At 43.2% G+C, this 20,973-nt stretch overlaps 1 protein-coding gene and 1 long non-coding RNA gene across 6 annotated transcripts; both read right to left on the bottom strand.

Annotated features, from left to right (window-relative positions):
* Window positions 1–212: 212 nt before the first annotated feature.
* On the bottom strand, window positions 213–7,237 carry LOC133897772 (uncharacterized). Of its 5 annotated transcripts, none has more exons than XR_009905962.1 (4): window positions 6,066–7,237; window positions 4,321–5,592; window positions 3,988–4,200; window positions 213–3,895 (listed from the first exon to the last, which is right to left on the bottom strand). It is a non-coding gene; the product is annotated as an uncharacterized LOC133897772 (long non-coding RNA). The 5 variants fall into 5 exon arrangements; XR_009905961.1 differs by having other exon boundaries at window positions 213–819; window positions 3,816–4,200; XR_009905959.1 differs by having other exon boundaries at window positions 213–4,200; window positions 6,066–6,191; window positions 7,019–7,236.
* Window positions 7,238–18,054: 10,817 nt separating this feature from the next.
* Window positions 18,055–20,093, bottom strand: LOC133897398 (putative CBL-interacting protein kinase 27). Its single transcript, XM_062338125.1, has one exon. The coding sequence runs from the start codon at window positions 19,771–19,773 to the stop codon at window positions 18,442–18,444; it is 1,332 nt and encodes a 443-aa protein (XP_062194109.1). The 5' UTR covers window positions 19,774–20,093; the 3' UTR covers window positions 18,055–18,441.
* Window positions 20,094–20,973: the final 880 nt, after the last annotated feature.

The raw sequence follows: 20,973 nt of genomic DNA on the forward strand, positions 1-20,973 counted from the left end.
TAAAGAATGACACCGACGAGAATATTGCACGGTTCAACATAAAATTGCATATATTTGTTATTCCCGGACACACAGACCATACATTCTTCCAATTGCATTATGCACAGAAGGCACTATTCACGCTTACAAGAACAATCTTATAATGCTTATGCCCGTGCGAATAAGTGTGTGTCTGCATGCCTAAACTTATTACTCCGTACATACTCCGTACATATCAAGAACAATAGAAATAAACACAAGAAACTGAATTATATTGTACCTCTGATCGGCTAAGAGGATCATGGGCTGGGAGACTACTATACAAATTTGATGAAACTTGAACAAGCAATGGATGAACTTGTACAGGTGATTGCTCGTGGAGTACCATCCATACGCGTGAGCTGAAGCATTTAGGGATGAGGGTGTAGCAATCCGTAGATATCTATGAATCCACTTTAGTTCAACTTAATTAATTAACTAATTATTTCAAATTGAATTAGACTAGATTCACGGATTGCTTCACGTCCATCCTAAAGCATCTCCTCACGGCTCTCCGCAGGCTTCACGCAAAAGACACATCTCGTGGCATACAGGAGTACCAACTAGCTGGACCATTGCCTCGACATTCATCGCCACATTTGTGACGGCAGTCTCGGCATTTTGCTGAGCAGCCGAAGCCGATGTCGGCGAGCTCGAGCACCATGGGTTTCTGCCGTACAGCGGTACCAACTGTCTGGACCACTGCCTCGACATTCATCGCCACATTTGTGGAGGCAGTCTCGATCGGCATTTTGCTGAGCAGCCGAAGCCGATGTTGGCGAGCTCGAGCACCATGGGTTTCTGCAGCAGAAGTGTGTCACAGTGTCAGCAGCGTGGTCCTGGTCTCCTGGACGCCTGGTGATGCATCAACAGCTCTGATCCATCTTCACTAGTGAAGCAGCTAGCACAGGAGGTCATAGCAAGAACTTGAAACAAATTAAATTAAACGGGATATACATGTACCGACCAGATGACAAGAATTCGTGGCGAGATATGAAATGTGATTTGAAGTAGCAACAGGTCGCTATTTATAGAATAGTGTCATGGAAAATTAAGCAACTAAGAAAGTAAAGAGTACTCACGAGCTAATAGTTAAAGGGCCCATGATCCATGAGTTAATACTTAATAGGAGGGTGCAGTAGTATGTCGAAATTAAACTTGAGGTTCTTCTTGTAGTTAACAACAAGGAAAGGAAATTGGCAAACTGAGGAAAAGATTTTTAAATCTTTATAAAATTGACCCTATGGCTCTACCAGAAAACCCCGCAGTGTCTTCAGGATGGTCTGTCAAGACACTGTAGTTCACTTTTTTAAGGAAAGGAATTGAAAATTTGGGTTACTTTCGAAACTTTTGAGGCTTCGTGAGTTTCTACTAAACAAAACATTTTAGAGCGACGACAATAATTCTAGATATTGCATACAGGAGAATATAAACAACATATATTGCCACACAGGAGCCAAATGGTGGCACCGACTCGGAGTGTTGGATTAATTAGCAAAATGAATGGTGATAGATCAAGCCTTTGATCTAGGAAATTTAACTTTTGGCCACTCTATCTGATAGTGCACTCTTAAATGCCACCATCTGGACTGACTTTGATTTTTGCCACCAGATAGAGATGAATTGGTGCTCATTGCTACTTTCACCACATTATTGAGGACAACATGGTCTTTTTCCTTGTCTCTTCTTCTTCGCGGATGCCATGGCCTCCTCAAGCTCGGCTGCGACCTACAACCATGAATGTCCGCCTTCCAAGCCACCGTCGCCGCCACACTGGGTCTCGCATTGTCCTTACGCCACCGCCATCCGCCTCCTCTCTTCGCCGCTCTCTGCCACATTCACCTCGTCGTGCTCCCCTATCTCCCGCCATGACCAACCAATGTTGACTCTAGTTATCGTCACATATTTGCTATCAATTTAGTGGATATATGTATTTGATTGCTTATGTCATTTGGCACCTAATATTAACCATATTTGTGAGTATGTTGTGTTTTGTGCATATGATATTTTGCAGGAAGTACGTGCAAATTGGCACACTATGGGAATAGCATATGAAAACGCGAAGACAACAGTGGAAACTAGATGAACCAGAGGGTGGATCTAGTCAAGGAGGTCCACAAGACCAACCAAAAGAAATTGGGCACGGTTAAGCCTAGTGCCGCATGATGTGGTGAAGAGCAAGCGCAAGAAGAACCCCAAGAGAGATAAGGTTGTGAGCGCTTGATGCCCTACTATCCAATTATGCAACATACAAAAACTAATTTGACTTGTGTCTTGAATGAATGAAATAGTTTGTTGTCGTTAATGTGAAAATGATTCTTCAATGCCCCCAAAAGCCCTCTCAACAGACACACATAGACTATAGGGTCTTAAGTTGAACAACTCTAGTTAGGTACTTTCTTCCACCATACTCTTTCAGATGGTATCTAGTAGCTGGGTAAGGAGGAAGGAATCTCGAACAACATGCATGTCTATCATCAACTAGGTAGAATTTTCCTAGAAAAATTTATGCATATGCATTAGTTGTAGTGTTTATGCAATGATAGAATTTTATTGGTTATTATAGGATTCTTATTTACCTAGTGGAAACCTTCACCCATCATGCCACTCTAATGCATCAGCAAGAATGAGAGTGTCATGTGCTAAATCCTCCCAACCAGCTAAGACATATGTGAACCTTAGATCAAAATCAACTACAGCTAGCACATTTTCCTACCCCTAAAAGAGGCAGGAGCCTCCTTAGGTACTCTAGCATGCACATGAGTACCATCGATTGCACCCACATAATCATATATGAGTCCCAACAATTGTCATTACTTGATATGCAGCCATGTATGCAACATAAGCCCATCAAACTATATGACAATTTTATTACCTTAAAATATGGATACCATCCTGTACTGTTTTTTATCTTTAGTGGAGTCTCATTAGATAGTAGCTTTACCATCTCATTCCTAAGCTCTCCAATAGCATGCAAGATCTCCTTGAAGTATCGGCTCACTATCTCTATGGACCTTCTTAAGGGTTGATGGATAACCCTAACCCTTTGGTTATGGTCGACCACGTGTAGGAACATTGATACTTGTTCTTATACTCTGCTATGAATGCTATCTCATAAAAGATTCCTTTCCTTAAGCAAGTTGCATAGGTGAAAAAATGAAGCTCTTCTCATGCAAAGCATATCTATACGTTCTACATCACTACAATTGTATATTTAATTCAGGTTAGCTTCACATTCTTTGTCTCTCTCAAACAGTGGGGCATAAGTGATCACAGGTTTTGAATAGAGTCCTATTATAAGTCTACTCACAAAGAATACATAGAGAATAGTGACAAGAGATGCTACCTTAATAAAAAGCATACATCTTGTATTTTCCAACACCATCTAGACAAATCGAAAAGAAAAAGGTGTCAAAATATCATGGACATTTGCTCATATTTAGAAAAAATGGGCATTAACATATGCTCTTATTCACAAATGGTCATATTTAGAAAAAATGGGTATTGACATATGCTCTTATTCACATTAACATATCGACATGAACATATGCTCATATTCATAAGTAAACAACAACAACATTGACATGAGCTCATATAAACACTTACACATCATGGGTAGGAACAAATGCTCAAAATTTATTTCCATTTACATTAACTAAATCAAGCCAGTTTATATCATATAACAAGTAATGGCATATTAGCTACATAATCAAATGGTAAATCATACAAAGAAATAGCACAAGAATAGCATGCACCACATGGAGGGGGAAGGGGAGGGGGAGCACATTCCTCTTTACCTTCACAGGAGCATGGCAAGGTCCGGGAAGAGGAGACCACATACGTGCACACAATAGAAAGAAGGATGGGAGGGGAAAATCTGCATAATTTTTTTTTTCAAGAACGAACATCGATTTATGCAAAGGAAGTAAGAAACATGTAACAATCGAAGTCCATCTCAGAATCAATTACCTTTTTACCTTGAGCGCACACAGAACAACAGACAACACCCTACACAGTGAAAATAGAATGGGATGAAAGATCCATGTTAGTAGAACTGAGCAAAGAACCACAAATAAAACAAGATTTTGCCACTGGCACCAAGAAAATGGAGAGAGAAATGGATGGATGGGGGATTACTTGCCTCTTTTCCCTACGCAAGGCAAGCTGAGCCCTCTACACGATCTTGCACAACAAAGAAAGAGAGGAACATAGAGAGAAGAGGTCAGGGGAGGGAACCAACAATCAAGGTAGGAGGAGACCAGAGAGAGGCATATGTGCAACGAAGAGAGAGGAGGGCTTTACCTCTGATGAGCCTTTTCGACCGAGAGAAGAGAGTTGAGGTAGTTGTGGCAGCAATGAGGGATTATAATAGGGATGGTGGCATGAAATAGGGTGGTGACCATACGCTTCCTCAGGCTTCCGCGCCTTGCATGTGCGGAGCCCACGCGTTGTGCTCGGTTGCACTACGCTAGCCTGGTTCGCTGGAAACAACCGATTTCAGCGTACCTACTAGGCCAAGCACCGAGGGGCATTTTGCATGCGATGAGCTAGGCCTAGGAGGCTATATAGGTAACCAAACACCAAAAATTTGCATCTCATGGGGCCTGGTTGAGGCAAATGCAGCCATCCAAACACACTCTTAGTTTCATTGAGTGTATCCTAGGTAAAAGGGTACAAGAAGCAGGTCCATACACCTACGGTGACGATGGTGCAGTTACATTGATAATGCATTACAATTAATGTACGGTTCTTTATCATTATCCACTTGTTAAAAACACAAACGTACTAAAATGGTAGCACTATGAGATTATAGAGAAGTTAACTTTCCTTATGTATGTTCAAATATTTATGAAAATTGGCCTAAACATATTGAGCAGATTTAATGGAATGTTGTATTTAGACAGAAACATGTAACACTGGTGATGGAAAGTCCCTTCAGATGTTTGAATGCATGATTGTATCCTAATTTGTCTTCTTGTTTTCCAACAACAATGGAGTTAGCTCGATGATCCAGCAACTGGACTTCAGTGCAGATTAAACATCTTTTTGGTAGACTGAGATTTTGTGAGCGGTCAATCACCTTCAGTAGCATACACATGCACCCAGCACCTTCTCTAAGGAAGCATTTTTTGTTCCGTTAAACAATTATAGTCAACATTTAACTCATAATCAATACTGATAAAATTTTTGTATATGCTTTGGTTAGCAAGAGGGCACTGCACAAGAACACTGGTTAGTTTTGATTATATAATGTCAGATAGAGCCCACACATTGTCATTATAAACATCACTAGCTAGATATTGTCAATAAAATTTGCAAAAGCCAGAAATTAACAAAAAAAGTGGGAACAAACAACATAAATCATAAGCACCATCCATATATATAGCAGGACCACTGCAGTTTTTCTGCACTTACAGCGTAAAAGAGAGATGGATATGCAGACCTAATGGATCACGAATGATATAGCAGCACCGAAACCACAAATGCAAGTCTGTAATTTTGGTGTTGCATATCTAGTGTGAAATCTCCAGGATGATTGCCCAGTCAATGGTACGGTTAAACAAGCGCTTTATTCTGCATACAATAAAACGACCATGCGTGACAGTGTTACTTCCAATTTCCCACATACGCATGGGAAGATCATAAAGCGCAGAAAAAACAAAGCCAGGCATGAGCGAGTTAGGAAAACATGTAGATACGCTAGAACCAAAGGGTAATCAAGCCCTTATTTTGTTGTAAATTCACACCGGTTTCGTCAAATTAAGAATATGAAACACACATGCAAGGCTAAAGAATAAAGACAAATAACTGCATGAATGAAACAGCCAGTTAACCACAAGAAAACTCATAGCTAGCTGCCTAGTTCATATTGGAAGTACTACGAGATGCAAAATTCCCAATCGCCTTTAGAGACGAAACCACCCATGAGCAAACTCCAAAACACGGCAAGTAACAATATAAGCACAATACCACAGGTAGGCCAAGTACGAGGAGGCGAGCACGCTTTACCAGAAGCTAAGGACGAGGGGAAGCATATATGGACTCACCGGAGAAGAAACATTTCCAGATCTGGAAGCCGCCGCCGGTAGGTGGCCCCTTTCCACTTGCAACCAATCAGATCTGCCTCTCACCACCACTTCCATGGCTGCTTCCCACTTACCTCGCAACATTCACTGCATCACATGAGATGAGCAAAGCAAAGGGAACAAAAAAATTCATTTTTTGCTGTGAAATCTCTACGGGAAAGGGGAGGAGAGAGTAGATAAGTGAGAGAAGAGGAAGGGGCAGGGAGGGAGAAGGGGGTATCAAGGACTAGTCAAACAGTGCTTTCAGTTAAGCACACCAGGAAGGCGAGCAAAGAGCAGTGTTAATCAAATCACATCACGCGTCCTCTTCCCCCAAGGCTGAAGGCCCTGCTAATATTCCATCATCGGAAGGCACAAAGATGGCAACGAGAAGCTCACCGAGAAAAGAAAGAGTGTTTATCCGGCGCGAGGGTCCATGGCGTGCATGCGCGCAGCGGCTGCCATGAAATTTAAGAGTACCTTCTTCCAAAGCTCAGGCCATCGAAATCCGAGCGGGAGGCAAGATAAGGGTTCAGGTGGGGACACGACCAGGCCGGCAGGCAACAGTGCCACCACGGCGATCGATGCGAGAACTGCTGCACGACGCAGTGGTGCGCAGCGATGGTAATGGTAAGGGGGGGAGATGGATGTAGCAGAACAAGTCCCGAGGGGAGAGAGAGAGCTGACAGAAAGAGAAGTGAGCACGCAAAAGCAGCTGCGTCTAGGCATCCATCCATCCGTCGTCTTTATCGCCGTATTTAGATGCAGTCTGGCTGCTGCGTGCTCACTCTCTTCTGTCAGCCACTCCACCACCATCACCAGCGCCCCGTCCCATCCCACCGTCGACCACCACTGCAAAGTGCCAAGCAGACGCAGCAAGAACTCGACACGAAGAGAGAGAGAGAGAGAGAAGGAGAGAGAGATAGGAATCAAACCCGTTACACAGCTTCATCGTCGTCTTGCCCGAATAGGGGAAGAAGGCGGCGGCGGCCGGCCAGATCTGGGAGTGCTATCCTACTGGCTTGGCTTCTTCAATCGTTCTGGTGGTATGCCCCCGTCAAGGAGGGCTTATATAGAGGAGAGGTCCCCTAATTACCTTCCGCTATTGCTCAGGGTGCCATATAGCCCTACGGTTGCTAGGGTTGGACTTGGGGAGAGATAGAGCTCATGAGGATGGTATTCTGTTCATTTTTGTATTTCAGCTAAGAATATACTCGGCCTAAGGTTATTGCTATGCATACAGCTAGGGTGATGCTTTTGCACCGATGTTCGCCAGAGAATTTATGATAATATGCTAGAATTTATGACAACAGGGTCTTATGCTTTAAAACGTGAGGTCTTGTGTTGTCGAATTCATTCTCGCACTGAAGGCAATTCTACTTTTTTAGTTGTGGTTAGCATAACATATGTTCACTTCGAATTTATTAGTCAGTAATAGTATGGCCATATTTAATATACATCCTAGTATTTATTAGGATAGGTAGATCTGTATAATTTGCTACATTGTAATCTTGCATGTGATCGACACATGTCGTTTCTATCAATGTCCATTAGAGCAATTGTGCATATTTTTTTATGTCTATCCAATGAGTGACCAACACAGAGTTTTCTTCGGTGGTCACATCCATACATAGCAATTGTTGTGCTAAAGGCAAAGATAATAAAGAAACAAAAATTGTGTTTTCAATGAAATTAATCTTATTTTGTACATACTTTTAGTATTTTTTTCTATTGGTGGCACACAATTAGCTAGCGCCATATATACCTCATCGAAGAGACCTTTATATAGACGAGTTGGTCCCCTGATTACCTTGTTCTTGCTCATGTTACCCTAGCAAACCCCTTGCTCTTTTGCTCATATGTTACCCTAGCCGGTTTGCTAGGGTTGGACTCGGTGATATGGTTCATGAGTCATGAGGATGAAATTATGTTCATTGGTTTGTGCAGCTCGACTCAACCCAAGGTGCTGCTGTGCTTGTAGGGTGATGTTACACCGTACGTACCGATGATTCTCAGAATTCGGTGACTCAGCTCTTCACATCTTATTAGAGTGACTCTTTTTAATTCATTGAACACTTAGTGTATCTCTATTTTTCAGTTGTGGTTGCGTAGCATGTACTCTATTTATTACAATATTTATTTACAATAGTTTTATATCTCAATTGTTAATATCTTATGATAGACTAACATATATTATTTACTATAGTAATTGACGACACATGTTGTTTTTTGTCTAGTTTTATATTTTAATGTAATTAGGCACAATCATCAGATTGGATTACTAGATTTATCATAATATTTATATACTATAGTAGTTAATGACACGTGTTGTTTTTGTCTATCCATTGGAACTCATGTCTAATTTTATCACTATTCCAATCAGTGACATATATATTTTAATGTCTTTATCGCAATATTTATGTGCTTCCTCTGTTCAGAGATAGCAGACATTTTTTTTTAAAAAAAAAATCAAACTATTTATACTTTGACTAACATTTAATCAAATTATAAGAATATCTAGTGTATAAAAATTATACAACTAGATTCATAATTCAAAATGACTTCATAATATATATGTTTTGTAGCTATAAATGATATATTTTGTGAGAAAATCTTAGTTAAAATGTAAATTCGAAAACCAAACTCAAAGAAATACGCCTACTATTTCTGAACCGATGGAGTACAATAGATGTATATCTCTACTGTTAATTTCTTACATTACACCTTATATAAAGTTATTGACACATGGTTTCATGTCTATCCACTGATGATTGTGCCTAATTTATCACTAATCCAATCGATGGTTGACAAAAATATTTGGTTCCATTGGTTCCGGCCAGACATAGCCATTTATTGTGCCAATCCGATTGTATATGATTTAATACCTGTGGTACTCATCAATTGATCATTACAAATCATAGTCCGAATTGCAAGTTGCGTCCTTATTTTTGTTGGTTGGAGTAGCCCATGTCCATGCCCTTCACAAATCTTTTCTTTCTTCTAAATTTCCTATCAGGGTTAAAGAAGAGAGCCTTGCCCACACTTGTCGTGTGTTGGTCCACTCGCTTTTTTTTTTTTTTTGTCTAGGTTGCTTCTTCTATTGTCATAGATGGCAATATGTGTATACATTAACATTAACACTACCACATATCATACTATCACAAACGTGGAACAAAGTCATCTGTACGAAAGTGTATGTGATATCGAGATTGTCATAGACAGGTAACTATCCGTCTGTAATATGAAGACATTGCATAGATGGTTTTTAATAAGAATCGTTTGTGATATTATTTTTAGAAAAAAATAATATTTTCAAAGTAGGGAAAATAAAAAAAGTTTTCCACCCAAGCCACCCCGTGCGCGTCGCAAGTCACAAGTCATGCGATTCTCACATGTAGCTTCCTTAACATCTCACATGTACATCATTGTTAATAGCAATAGGATATTTTATCCTTTTGACCCTTGTTGTTCAAAACTTTGGATAATTATTTGGGCATCCACATAACTTTAAATGAAAAGGTTATAAACTACAAAGTTGTAAACCTTGTTGAAAACTACAATTTTCATATAAAAAGTTTCTTCATCTGACTTAGTATGAATATTTTATGAATTTTTAAATATATAAAATAGATAGATATTTATAAAAACCGTCTGTGTTGATCATCCAGACATGGATAGAGAGCGAGAACATAGATGGTTTTACTAAAAGGCCATATATGTGTAGACGACTAATAGACATAGATGGTTTTTTATACGGAGCCGTCTGTGTCATTCAACAACATACATATGATTTTTTAGGAAAACTGTCCGTTCTAGGAACGGTCAACACACAGATAACCTTTTAGTAAAACCGTCTGTGTGTTTTCGCTCTCCTAGATAGCTGAGAATATCACAAACATTTTTTCCCTATCAACTATCTGTGCGTAATTTATCAGTAAACGTCTGTGACGCTATGTCTACTATTGCTATTTTTGTGGTAGTGATATTTATGTAGTCGTACACATTTGCACTGATGTATATTTGTATTTTCTTCTTGTATAAAAATCCAGTAGGTTACCTTTGCTCTTCTTAAAGTTTTCATGATCGTAGTCCAATCAATGACCGTCGTAGATTGATTCTTTCCACTAGCTCTATCTTTGCATATATAGCTCGTTGTTATCAATCTTTGTTGAGAAAACTTTTCTCGATAGATATGCAGGGCATTGTAATAATATGGGGACAAAGATGATAGAGAGGAACATGATGATTTTACAATAGCAGATTTACTTGAAGAATGTCAATCGTGAGAGTAACTAATCTATTTATCTTGCTTGATGCAAAATGCTTATACATTAACAAAACCCAAATGAAAAATGGGAATGAGGAAAAAGTTGTAAACGTGCAGTGTTCATATCCTAGAGTTACCTCCCACACTCTCCTGATGTGAGGTCTGCACCTCTGGGCTCTCAGAATCATCCATCCAAGCACCTAGGTTATATAATCCTGCTTTTATTTCCGCTTTAGATACATGCATTGTTTTGCGTTTATGGCTTTAGCTGTTTTGGGTTCAGCTTATAACTCGCATTTGTAAAAACTAGCCGATTAGTCCGTTCAATAGCAGGGTTAGGCCTAGCTATATGATCAATTCATTACAAAATCCTAATTCTTAAGGTTAAAAGTATCTATGATTATAGTTACTAATTGTAATGTCTATGATTAAATAAAGAATTGTTCGTTATGGAAATGCAACAGCTCTAATTAATATTCACGGTTACCATATATCACTACCAAAAATATTGTAACTCATGTTCTCTTTCTCTAGAGTTTTATCTTTTCTATTTTCGTGTTCATAACAATTGAGGTTCTTCACGTTTAGTACTTTTTCTCTATATGTTCAATGGCGTATGCATTTTCATGTTTGTTTATATTAATTTTATTATTATAAAAATACCATTATTTCCTTTCTTCTTGTAATTTTTTTCTTGTTTAAGGATCCTTGAGGTGTCCTGGCATTTGGATTTAAGAACCTTTTCTAGCTGATTAGTCAGCATAGTTCCATAGTTAACATTGCATATTTACTTAAGGTTTATAGAAAAATGTTTTTATTTACTTTTATTGGAATTGTTCTTTACTTCATTTACCACTATATATATTAAAGCATGCATGATATGATCTATATTTTGTTTGTTCTTTTGTAACTCCAAAAGGTGATCTCGGTATAATGACTCTGGGTCGTTACTTAAGTTGCATTTTGGTAAGTGGCTCCTAATTAAATGTCTACATATTTTGGAGTATTATTGCTTGAGTTGATTGTTGGTCGATGGCCTAATTCGGTTGTCTGCATCCCTATTTGACCCTTTTCCTTAGTTGAATGTTGGCAAGTGGGCTTCAGTCGCATATATAATTAAGTTGACGCAGGTCTATATGGATCTATTAATTGTGACTCAATCTTCATTAGGGATCACCAAAATCAAAGGCTAGGTGTTTTGCTTTTTTTAGAACTTCTAGCCAACTTTTATTTTTCCTTAGCAACCAAGGAGGAACGGGCATCTCCTTTTATTATTATATAGTAGATAGATGCATCGTAGGGATTTTTCTGGTACGCGGATTATATTTGGAGGTTAAATAAACAAGATTATAAGGGGAGATGCTAGAAGACAACGGGTTCAAAATAAAGGAAATTACATTCAACATTCTCAGACCGTCACATCGGCATCCGGCGCGTGGCACATAATTTTTGTCACTGCTTGCTCCCGCCCTGTCTCCGATGACTATCCTACAACTGGATCCGCGATCGTCGGCCGCTATCGTTGCTTACCCGGCGGTATTTTACATTCGATTTGCCATCGCGAACTCGCGACCGCGCCCCATGCCTCTCTCTCTAAGCCCCGGGGCGCTGTAAGGACGGAATCCCTCGCTACCTTCGGCAGGTGTGGTGGCCACTCGGCTACTCGTTTCCTCTTGGCGGCTGGCGAGCGGCGCCTCCATCCATCTCCGGCGTTCATCCGGCCGGCCGGTACGAGCGCACGCGATGCCTTCTCCCACACGAGGCCTAGCTGCATTCAGCTGCCGACAACGCACGGGCAGTCGTCCTCGACGTCCTCGTCGCAACGCGCAGAACGTTTCCATCGAAAGAAAACGAGTCGGCTGGAAAGCCAACTCCGGATGTTGTCTTCTTCCAAAGAGCACTGGGCGTGACCGCGTGAGAGCAACACCCGGTGCTACACCCACTGCTAGTACTGCTGCACACCCTGAAACGCGTCGCCCACAGAAGATCAGCGGCCATCCTGACGTGATCCTATCAGAAGCGAACACGTACGCGTACCGGGCCCACGTGGCGCTCGAGTACACGAGGCAAAAGCGGGCACTACCCTTCTGATCCGATCAGGTTTACGATGTCATTTTTTTGCCTTTTCTGGCGTACGTAATTGACAGGAGTACTGAATTCTGATCCAGAAGGCACGGCGCACGACTCCTGTCTGGCGGGTATCTCCGGCTTTATCCCGGTGTCGCCAGGCGCCGATTATTCCTGCCCGAGCTTAAATTTAGTCCACACGATTCTGCAGATAAACCGTCCGACTCCGCAAGGCTGAAGATGATGGAAGGGCATTTCTTCCTCGATGAGCCACAATTCGATGCTCGCACCTTGCAAAAGAAAATACTCCTAGATGCATGCCTTGCGGTGTCCACGAACAGGGATCGATGTCGAGTAGCTGGCGTAGCTCGGTCGTGATAGCTGGTTAAGATATCCACCTGGCCCGGCTCGTTAAGCAAATGAGCAAATCAGCTTGGTTTGGCTCCGCTCGATAAAAAGATTAAATTAGCTCGTTAAACACACGAAACGACCCAAACAGTACAGGTTGTAACCACCATAAATATTCTAGGTGCTAAATAGCTCAAAATGGCATAACAACTTTAGAAAATAGCTTAAATATTCTAAGTAGCGGCATTAGTGCACCACATAGAGTTCTAGCTTCTAAGAATGCTGCCTGCTCCTCCAATCTAAATCCCATCCGCCACCATTCTCTATACCAGTCTATTCTCTATTTTGTCGTTTTCCCAAATTGAAAGAGCAGAGCAGCACCCACGATATGTATTAAAATAACACGGATAGATTTGTTTGAAAAAATATTTTTATAATGATATATTTTTTCTGTATTTTATCAATATATTACAACAAAAAGTAACGGTTAATGTTATATTTTGAGAAACATGTCAATATCCAAAACGATACTTACTGCAGACTGGATGGAGTTGTCGCTAGCCATCACACACCCTGCAAAACATAGATAAAAGAAATATATATACATTACTATCTTGATGGTCTCCGCTTGGGCTGTTGGGACTCCTTGGTTTGCTAGGCTCACAAGCAGCTCGGCTCATTAATTAAACAAGCTAAAAAGTTGGCTTGGCTCATTAATTAATGGATCAAATTGAGCCAAGTCAGCTTGCGAGCTTTGAACTCTTCGTCCATTCTATGCACAGACACAGTGATTTTGGTGCATTTTTTCACACTTGTAAGTTGTGAGAGGTGCTTCTATACTCTCCCGGGAGGTGATTTTGGTGCATATTTTTCACACACTTGTATTTGATCTTGTTTTTGTATGGTCCTAATAGACATTTATCCATTATATATATTTTTATATTTTGATTGAACTATTAAAATAGATATTTCAGTTTGTTTTGAAAAATAATTTTATATTATTATAACTTTGTTATATTTTGTATATATTTTATACTAGTAATTAGATGTGAAAGAATGTGTTGGTGATAGATTGACAGTGTCTGTCTAAAATGATTTTTTTTTTGTCTCGAGGGAGTAGTGAGTATTATGGTCGTACTAGGGTGGTACCTGATATTTGTTACAATTAAGAAGTGCTATTAGTAATTGAGGTGGCTGAGGAGCTCAAAATAAGCTGATTAGAGATGCAGTTCTGGGATTCCCATGCTCATGCGTGTAAATGGCCATTGCAAAGAAAGAACCTCGCCTTTTTGTAAAGCAGGCGGGGTGGCGCGCCGGAGGGCCCACGACATTCGGAGGCACGTCGTGGCCGGCTACGCATCGATCAATGGATGATGAGCTACCTCGTTAGGAGGGATCAAAGCCAAATCTCTCTCTCTCTCCACTTTAGGATTATGTATAGACCGAAACAGAGCGATCGATGCCGCATGCACAGTTGTTTAATCTGCAGTTCTTGTCACGCGGGAATCACTTCCGGCTTTTCCCTTTGCCATGATAGATGTGATTAACCAATGAGCTGTAGTACTCCTACTGTAATGTGGACCATGCTACTCATACATTTCTAACTTGGTGATACGGCAGTAGAAAATATATTTTCCGTCTAGTCTATTTCTTTCATGCATTCATGCATGGCCTGATGGCCACACATCTTGATTGATCACTTTTCAGTGTGTGTGGAGAGAGAGAGAGAGAGAGAGAGAGAGAGAGAGAGAGAGAGAGAGAGAGAGAGAGAGAGAGAGAGAGAGAGAGAGAGAGAGAGAGAGGTGGCCAAGTTGGGGTGATGATGCAGAGCGTAGACAGCAGACTTGCTGCAGGAGATAAGCATGCTAGGATGGATCCCATCCTGACCAATCTCCTGTGAGAGAGATGCATGAGCGCTCTGCGCATGCATGCGCATCGTACGCATCAACGTAACGTTGGTTCTGATGCTGATTCACTCCACAAAATAATCGGTCTCCCCACTTGCTGCATGCATGCCTGCAGCATGGCACGAATGCAGTTGCATGGGACTGCTCTCGATATCCCCTTGGGCTTTGATATTTGAGATACGATCAGCAAAACAAGCCTGCACAGCCAAGCAGAATCCCGAGGTTTGTAGAGGAAGAATGCCGACACACGTAAAGATTTGTGTCAGCAGTCTAAAGTACTTTTCTGATTTCAGATGCAAGTTAAAACGTTTTTTTAGATATTTTTGCGTAGGAAACCCAGAGTTGCAGACTGTGCTAATCGCAAGTCTTAAGTATTTCACACTATTACTTTGGTCAGTAAATACTCATTAAATACTGTATCGAAATACACAACATGGAACATAAATGAACCATTGAAACTTGATATGTCAATCCTTATGCACGCATTACCAATACTTTTTTTATACTACGTATTATAATAAAAGTTTTACTAACTGTTATTGTTACGCCAAAGTGATACACAATCACAAACATTCATTCCCGGGCATCGTATTACCAAGATGGGAGAAAGGATGCAAGAACTTGTGGGCACGAAGTTAACAAGTTAACTGAATTTTTTTTTCATACTCTGCAGTTAGGTTCAATGCCGTCCACTCGTATGCAGTCTAGCCAGAACCATGACTCATTAGTCTCCAAAAGAAAGGAAAGAAAACGAAGGGAGGATATCGGTAGCTGTCGTCTATGCCCCGCTTGGAGATATTTGAGGATTGGGCCGAAGTTAGCAAGCATGGAGGAGAAAATGTTCCAGCCCGCCCTGTCCTAGCCCAGTCGGTTAAAAGGAGCATGGGGCCAGCCAACCCGGCCACCTGGGCCGTCCGCCGACTCTAATCAACGAAGGAAAACGTACCCAAGATGATGGGCCCTATCCTCCAATTATTTTTTGCCTGCCGGGTTGGCAGGAACCGGCGCTTTCGTCACCCATGGATCACCGGACCACCGACGGACTTCACGGCCGTGCGCCGACGGCAGACACCAAACCCGGACGCGGTGATCGGCCGGCGCATCCATGCGCACGACCCGGTGATTCGCACCGTAGCTTGAGTCTTCAGTACGCCCTCGTCATCAGCTGCGGAGGTGTAACTAACCGTCGTTTGTTGCCTGGACGTCGCTCTTCTCGGCATCCGCGTGATTGCTCCGATCCTTTCAGCCCGTATCGCTAGCTAGGGATTGACAGTAGTACTTGGCCTGGTATTTGGAATGGAATTCTAAAACAAATTTGTTATGCCAGAATCGATTAGTTTGTAAGCAAAACACACAAAGTATATACCTCATGATATGTTTGGAAATCGTGCCGTGGATGACGAAGGTTCTCCCACGAGCGGGTAGAGTTGGTTCCCAGCAGACAAATTCAATTTCACTGTCATTTTAACTCTGTGTGCCTGATGGGGTACTGTCAAGAAAATTATCTCATACGTTTTTGTTGTTTCTCTAACTGTTTTTGTCTCAGGGATATTCTTGTTTCTAGTAGTGGACTCGGGTTAGAGCATGAAGTTCACGGTGCCCCAGTAGGCCCAGATTGTCGTCTTGGAGGGAGACTGACGGCGGCGGCAGGGCGTGGTGGCGGTTGCACTGCTGAAGCCACTGGTAAGAGGGCAGTGAGTGATGCCAGTGGCGGGGTGACATGGAAGATAGAGATGCGGCCGTCAATCGTCTAAGATGATGGAGGTGAGCGGTGCGGTGAGAAGAGTGTAAGGAAGAGAGCTCGCCAATGGCAAAGTGAGAGAAGAGAAAAAGTAGGGGTAAATAAAATTTTGGGTGCTTTGGGTGTAGGACAAACAAACGGAGTTCTGCAAATAAGTTTATAGAAGAAGGGGGGTTCTAAGATTGTGGAAGAAGAATGCCGTGTTGTGTTCAATCGGTTACCATTATACCAGTCAAGAGGATACAACATGGCTTCAAATTTTTCTTGACATTACATCGAAACTAAGGTTGATCTCTGTCAGTTGTCTCTTTAGTTTGAAGCTAGCAAAAGTGTTGGATTCATGTCCCAAGATGATCTCCTCTTTAATGCTTGCGGTCTCAGTTTGGAACATAGGAATTTTCTCGATTTTTAAGTTCTTGTAGAAAAAAAAACTTCAGCACCCTTTGGAACATTAAACTTTTAGAGGAATTTATAGGATTTGAATCCTATGAAATGTGTTACTATATGATCCTTGGGAACAAAGGTATAGCCTCTTACTTCATAGAACCTTATGAAATACCGTAATCCATAGAAACTTTCGAGAACATCTAACAAAAGATCCAACCTCTAAGAACCTTCCTTTGCTTCTTTTTCTCTTCAAATCCCCATATTTTACCTGTGTTGCATTCAAATGACCATTGCTGTAATTTTCCTATGTTTTTTTGGGCTGCTGTTTTACACTTGCATTCCTACCATATTTTTACGTTTTTTTATTCATACGTTTCAACGTGAGGTATTTTCTTTTAGTAGAAAAGAGAGGATATTTATGCATTCCGAATAGGCCCTGAACGCAGTGATCGGCGTCAGGAATTTCCATCTACTGAAGTGATTGTTACAATGGTTGACATTGGGCCATTTTAAACATGATAATCGATCCCAAATGTTCTTGGCTTTGCTTGATGCGTATATGTACTTCAGAACTTGATGATTAGTGCATAATGCGAACTGTGCTAGCATGCTAGCTGGAATGGGCTGGAACCGTTGTTCTGAAATGGTTTGAAACTGTTTGGCGTGGTTTGATTTGGACTGAGGCTGATGTTGGTTTGGTTTGGGTTTGGGAGGGGGAGTGGTGGGCTGATGTTGATTTGAAAGAATGGTTTTGGTTAGGTTCTTTGTTGCAACCTACATAGACCTCTATACCGCACATATGAAAGGAACAGCACCATCATAAAAAAGAAACATTACAGATGAAAGGTAGTGTTTGTTGTATGTATGAAGTGGTACATGTATGAGATGATCTGATATATTTCTATTAGTATGTTTGGTTTGTTGAATGTACCAGCTCGTTCAGGAAATTATGATGGGTATTTAGTGATCATTATTGATTACTTAAGTTATGATTTACTAGAATTAATAATGATTAGTATCAACAAGGATATAAAATTATTATTATATATTCTATAAATAATGTATCTCTATAAGAGTATACAATGGTCATGCATATCCTACTTGATCCGTGCAAATCGCAGTCACCACATAATAAGTATAAAGACAAACACAAGAAAAGTATTCCAATCACATAGGGAAGTTATCCCCTATTTAGGAAGGGATTTCTAGTTAGTCTAACGGTTTGAAAAAATTGAGCTCGGAGGAGTCCAGGTATAGTATGAACGAGTTCTCTTAATTATAAAAGGAGAGGGTACATCCAAGATAAGCACAACAAGTATTTCCACAAGCATAAAAAGCCTCATGGCAACCCATACCTTTGGATCCACAAAGTCATGAACCCTAAGCAGGTCTAGTCGGATAAAACACAACACCCATTAAAACACAATTCCAGAGTTCAAAGCTTCGCGCCGATTCTGCTCGCGCGCGCCAATACCAACTACCAGCAGCGGTCACACCCAACACTACACCAGCAGCAACCATCAGCTTCGAGTCGCAAACGGACAAGCAAACATCACTTCGACACCAAACAATAATGCACGCCCCTACATGGATACCAACAGCGACAGACGGACAATAATTGTGTCGCGAACGACAGCGACATCAAATGGCAGCCGGGGGGTCGCCGGAAGCCCAGACGATGTCCTTGAGCGCCGGCCGAAGCTCCTCGCTGCAGAACAACCGGTACTCCGTCGTGTCGCCGCCGTCCTTCTTCACGTCCACCACGAGCACCGACGGTGCCACGCTGAAGATCTCTGCGGCCACGGCAAGGCGCGCCCCCGTGCGCCCTCGCGACACGGCCTCCAGCCGCACCCATCGCGCGCCGCTCTTCGTCACGCGCATGCCCCCGCGGCCGGAGGTGGCCAGCGACTCCAGACGGGAGACCACGCCGCTCGCTGGCTCACGCGTCGCGAAACGGAGCCTGCCCGCGCGCGACCTCCCGGCCCCGCGCCCTTGATCGAACAGCGGCGAAAGGTCGAAGCCCTCGCAGAGGGAGATGAGGTGGAAGGCGTTCAGCGCCTCGGGCTCTTCCTTGTCGCCTTCGGCGCTGCCGCCGCGCGCTTCCGGGGACGGCGAGGGCGCGGGCTCCGTGAGGGGCGCCGGGACGGCCGACGTCTTCTGGAACCACGGCGTCTCGACGAGGCCGGCGACGGTGATGCGGGTGCTCGGGTTGGGGTCCAGTAGCTCGCCAATCAGCTTCCGAGCGTCCGCGGAGACCCACGGCGGGCAGAGGAACTCGCCGCGCTGCATCTTCCGGTACATGATCATGAGGTTGTCGTCGTGGAACGGCAGGCCGCCGACGAGGAGCACGTAGAGGATGACGCCGCAGGACCAGATGTCGGCCTTGGAGCCGTCGTAGCCCTTCCCGCCGAGCACCTCGGGGGCGACAAAGGCCGGCGTGCCGCAAGCGGTGTGGAGGAGCCCATCGGGGCGGGCGTGTCCAGCTAGCGCGCTGAGCCCAAAGTCGGCGACCTTGAGGTTGCCGGCCTCGTCGAGGAGCAGATTCTCAGGCTTGAGGTCGCGGTGGTATACCCCGCGGCCGTGGCAGAAATCCACCGCGGAGACGAGCTGACGGAAGTACCTCCGCGCGACGTCCTCCCGGACGCGTCCGGTGCGCACGATGCGGGCGAAGAGCTCCCCACCGCGCACGAGCTCGAGAGCAAAGTAGATCTTGGAGCGCGTGGCCATCACCTCGTGCAGCTCGACGATGTTCGGGTGGGACACCATCTTCATCACCGCGATCTCCCGCTTGATCTGCTCCGCCATGCCCGCGCGCTCCACCTTGTCCTTGGCCACCACCTTCACCGCGACGCCCCTTCCCGTGCGCATGTCCCGCGCCGCGTACACCCGCCCGAAGTTGCCGTGCCCCAGCACCCGCCCCAGCTCGTACCGCCCCTGCAACACGCTCTTCCCGTCGACCCCCACATCCTCCATTGCCGGTCGCCTCCTTCCTTCCCTCCTCCTCCTTGGACCACGGAGCTAACCTGAACTGAACCGGCCGGCAGGACCGATCGATCTACCCGTCCTCGACGTGCTTGCGGTGGCAGTTGCGGCCGTCGCGCAGGCTGAGCTTGCAGGCGAGGTCAGGGCGCGTGCTCCTCCACATTGTTCTGCATTCGCGTGGCAACAGGTAGCCTCTGTGTGGAGAGGAAGTGATACGAAAGCTTCGCGTCCAGCAGCAGAACGTGATGCGTTAGGAGGGAGGGTATCAAAAGCTCCCCTCGAGCTCGCTCCGCCTCACTCTCACGAGCCGGGTGCGGGCTAATATGGCGACGCCTGCGGATCTGGGTGAGCGCGTCCGGACGGCTCGTGCGCGTGTGGGGCCCGAGAGGCCGCGGAACGAGCGTGATGGCTGCAACGGCGGACGGATTTGGTGGGTGGTGGTGTCATGAGGTTTGGGCCCACTGGTCAGAACCTGTCCTCGCGGCGGGTGGGAACGGGACGGAATTATTGCTGGGCCAATTTCTTAATCCATTATTACTTATCCAAGTCGTTTTGGTTTTGAAATGGCCACCAGCCTTCCTTCATTGTGCTAGCCCTCACCTATACTCTTATAGTAGATTTAAATAATCTTTATAGTATATTTTACATGATCAATTCACAATTAAAATTGATCTTTCGAATTTTCTTCCATCAGTAGTGTGCATCCTTAGCTATTTGTTTCTCATGAAATTTTTTGGCCCCGTTACAATATTATTGATTTCATATATATAAAACATGTGTGTGGTTACTAATATTTTAAAAATTGATGATGTAAAAATTTCCAATCATTCTTAAATAAAAGGACAGTGCTCCTGCCTATATATTTTTTTAGAAAAAAGATATGCTCAGCAGAGGCCAACGAGCGTAGGTATGTTTTCTGGATGAGAAACTTTTTAGCGAACTATCGTTCCAGTAAACAGTGGCCGGCTCAGATAAAAACAATATGCTGGCTACTCAGGTCATATACAAAAATAGATCAGATTATAATGATACTGAATGTCTTTAAAATATTTGTCTTTTCGCAGGTCATCGGGAAGGGGGCATATCATGTAAAAGGATATTTGCATCTCCTCTACCGCATATTCATATCGACTCACCGCTTCTGGTCCTCAATTTGCTCCATGTATAGTCATCCCATGAAATTATAGATAG

The sequence above is a fragment of the Phragmites australis genome, chromosome 17 (assembly GCF_958298935.1).
Source record: "Phragmites australis chromosome 17, lpPhrAust1.1, whole genome shotgun sequence".
NCBI classification, from domain to species: domain Eukaryota; kingdom Viridiplantae; phylum Streptophyta; class Magnoliopsida; order Poales; family Poaceae; genus Phragmites; species Phragmites australis.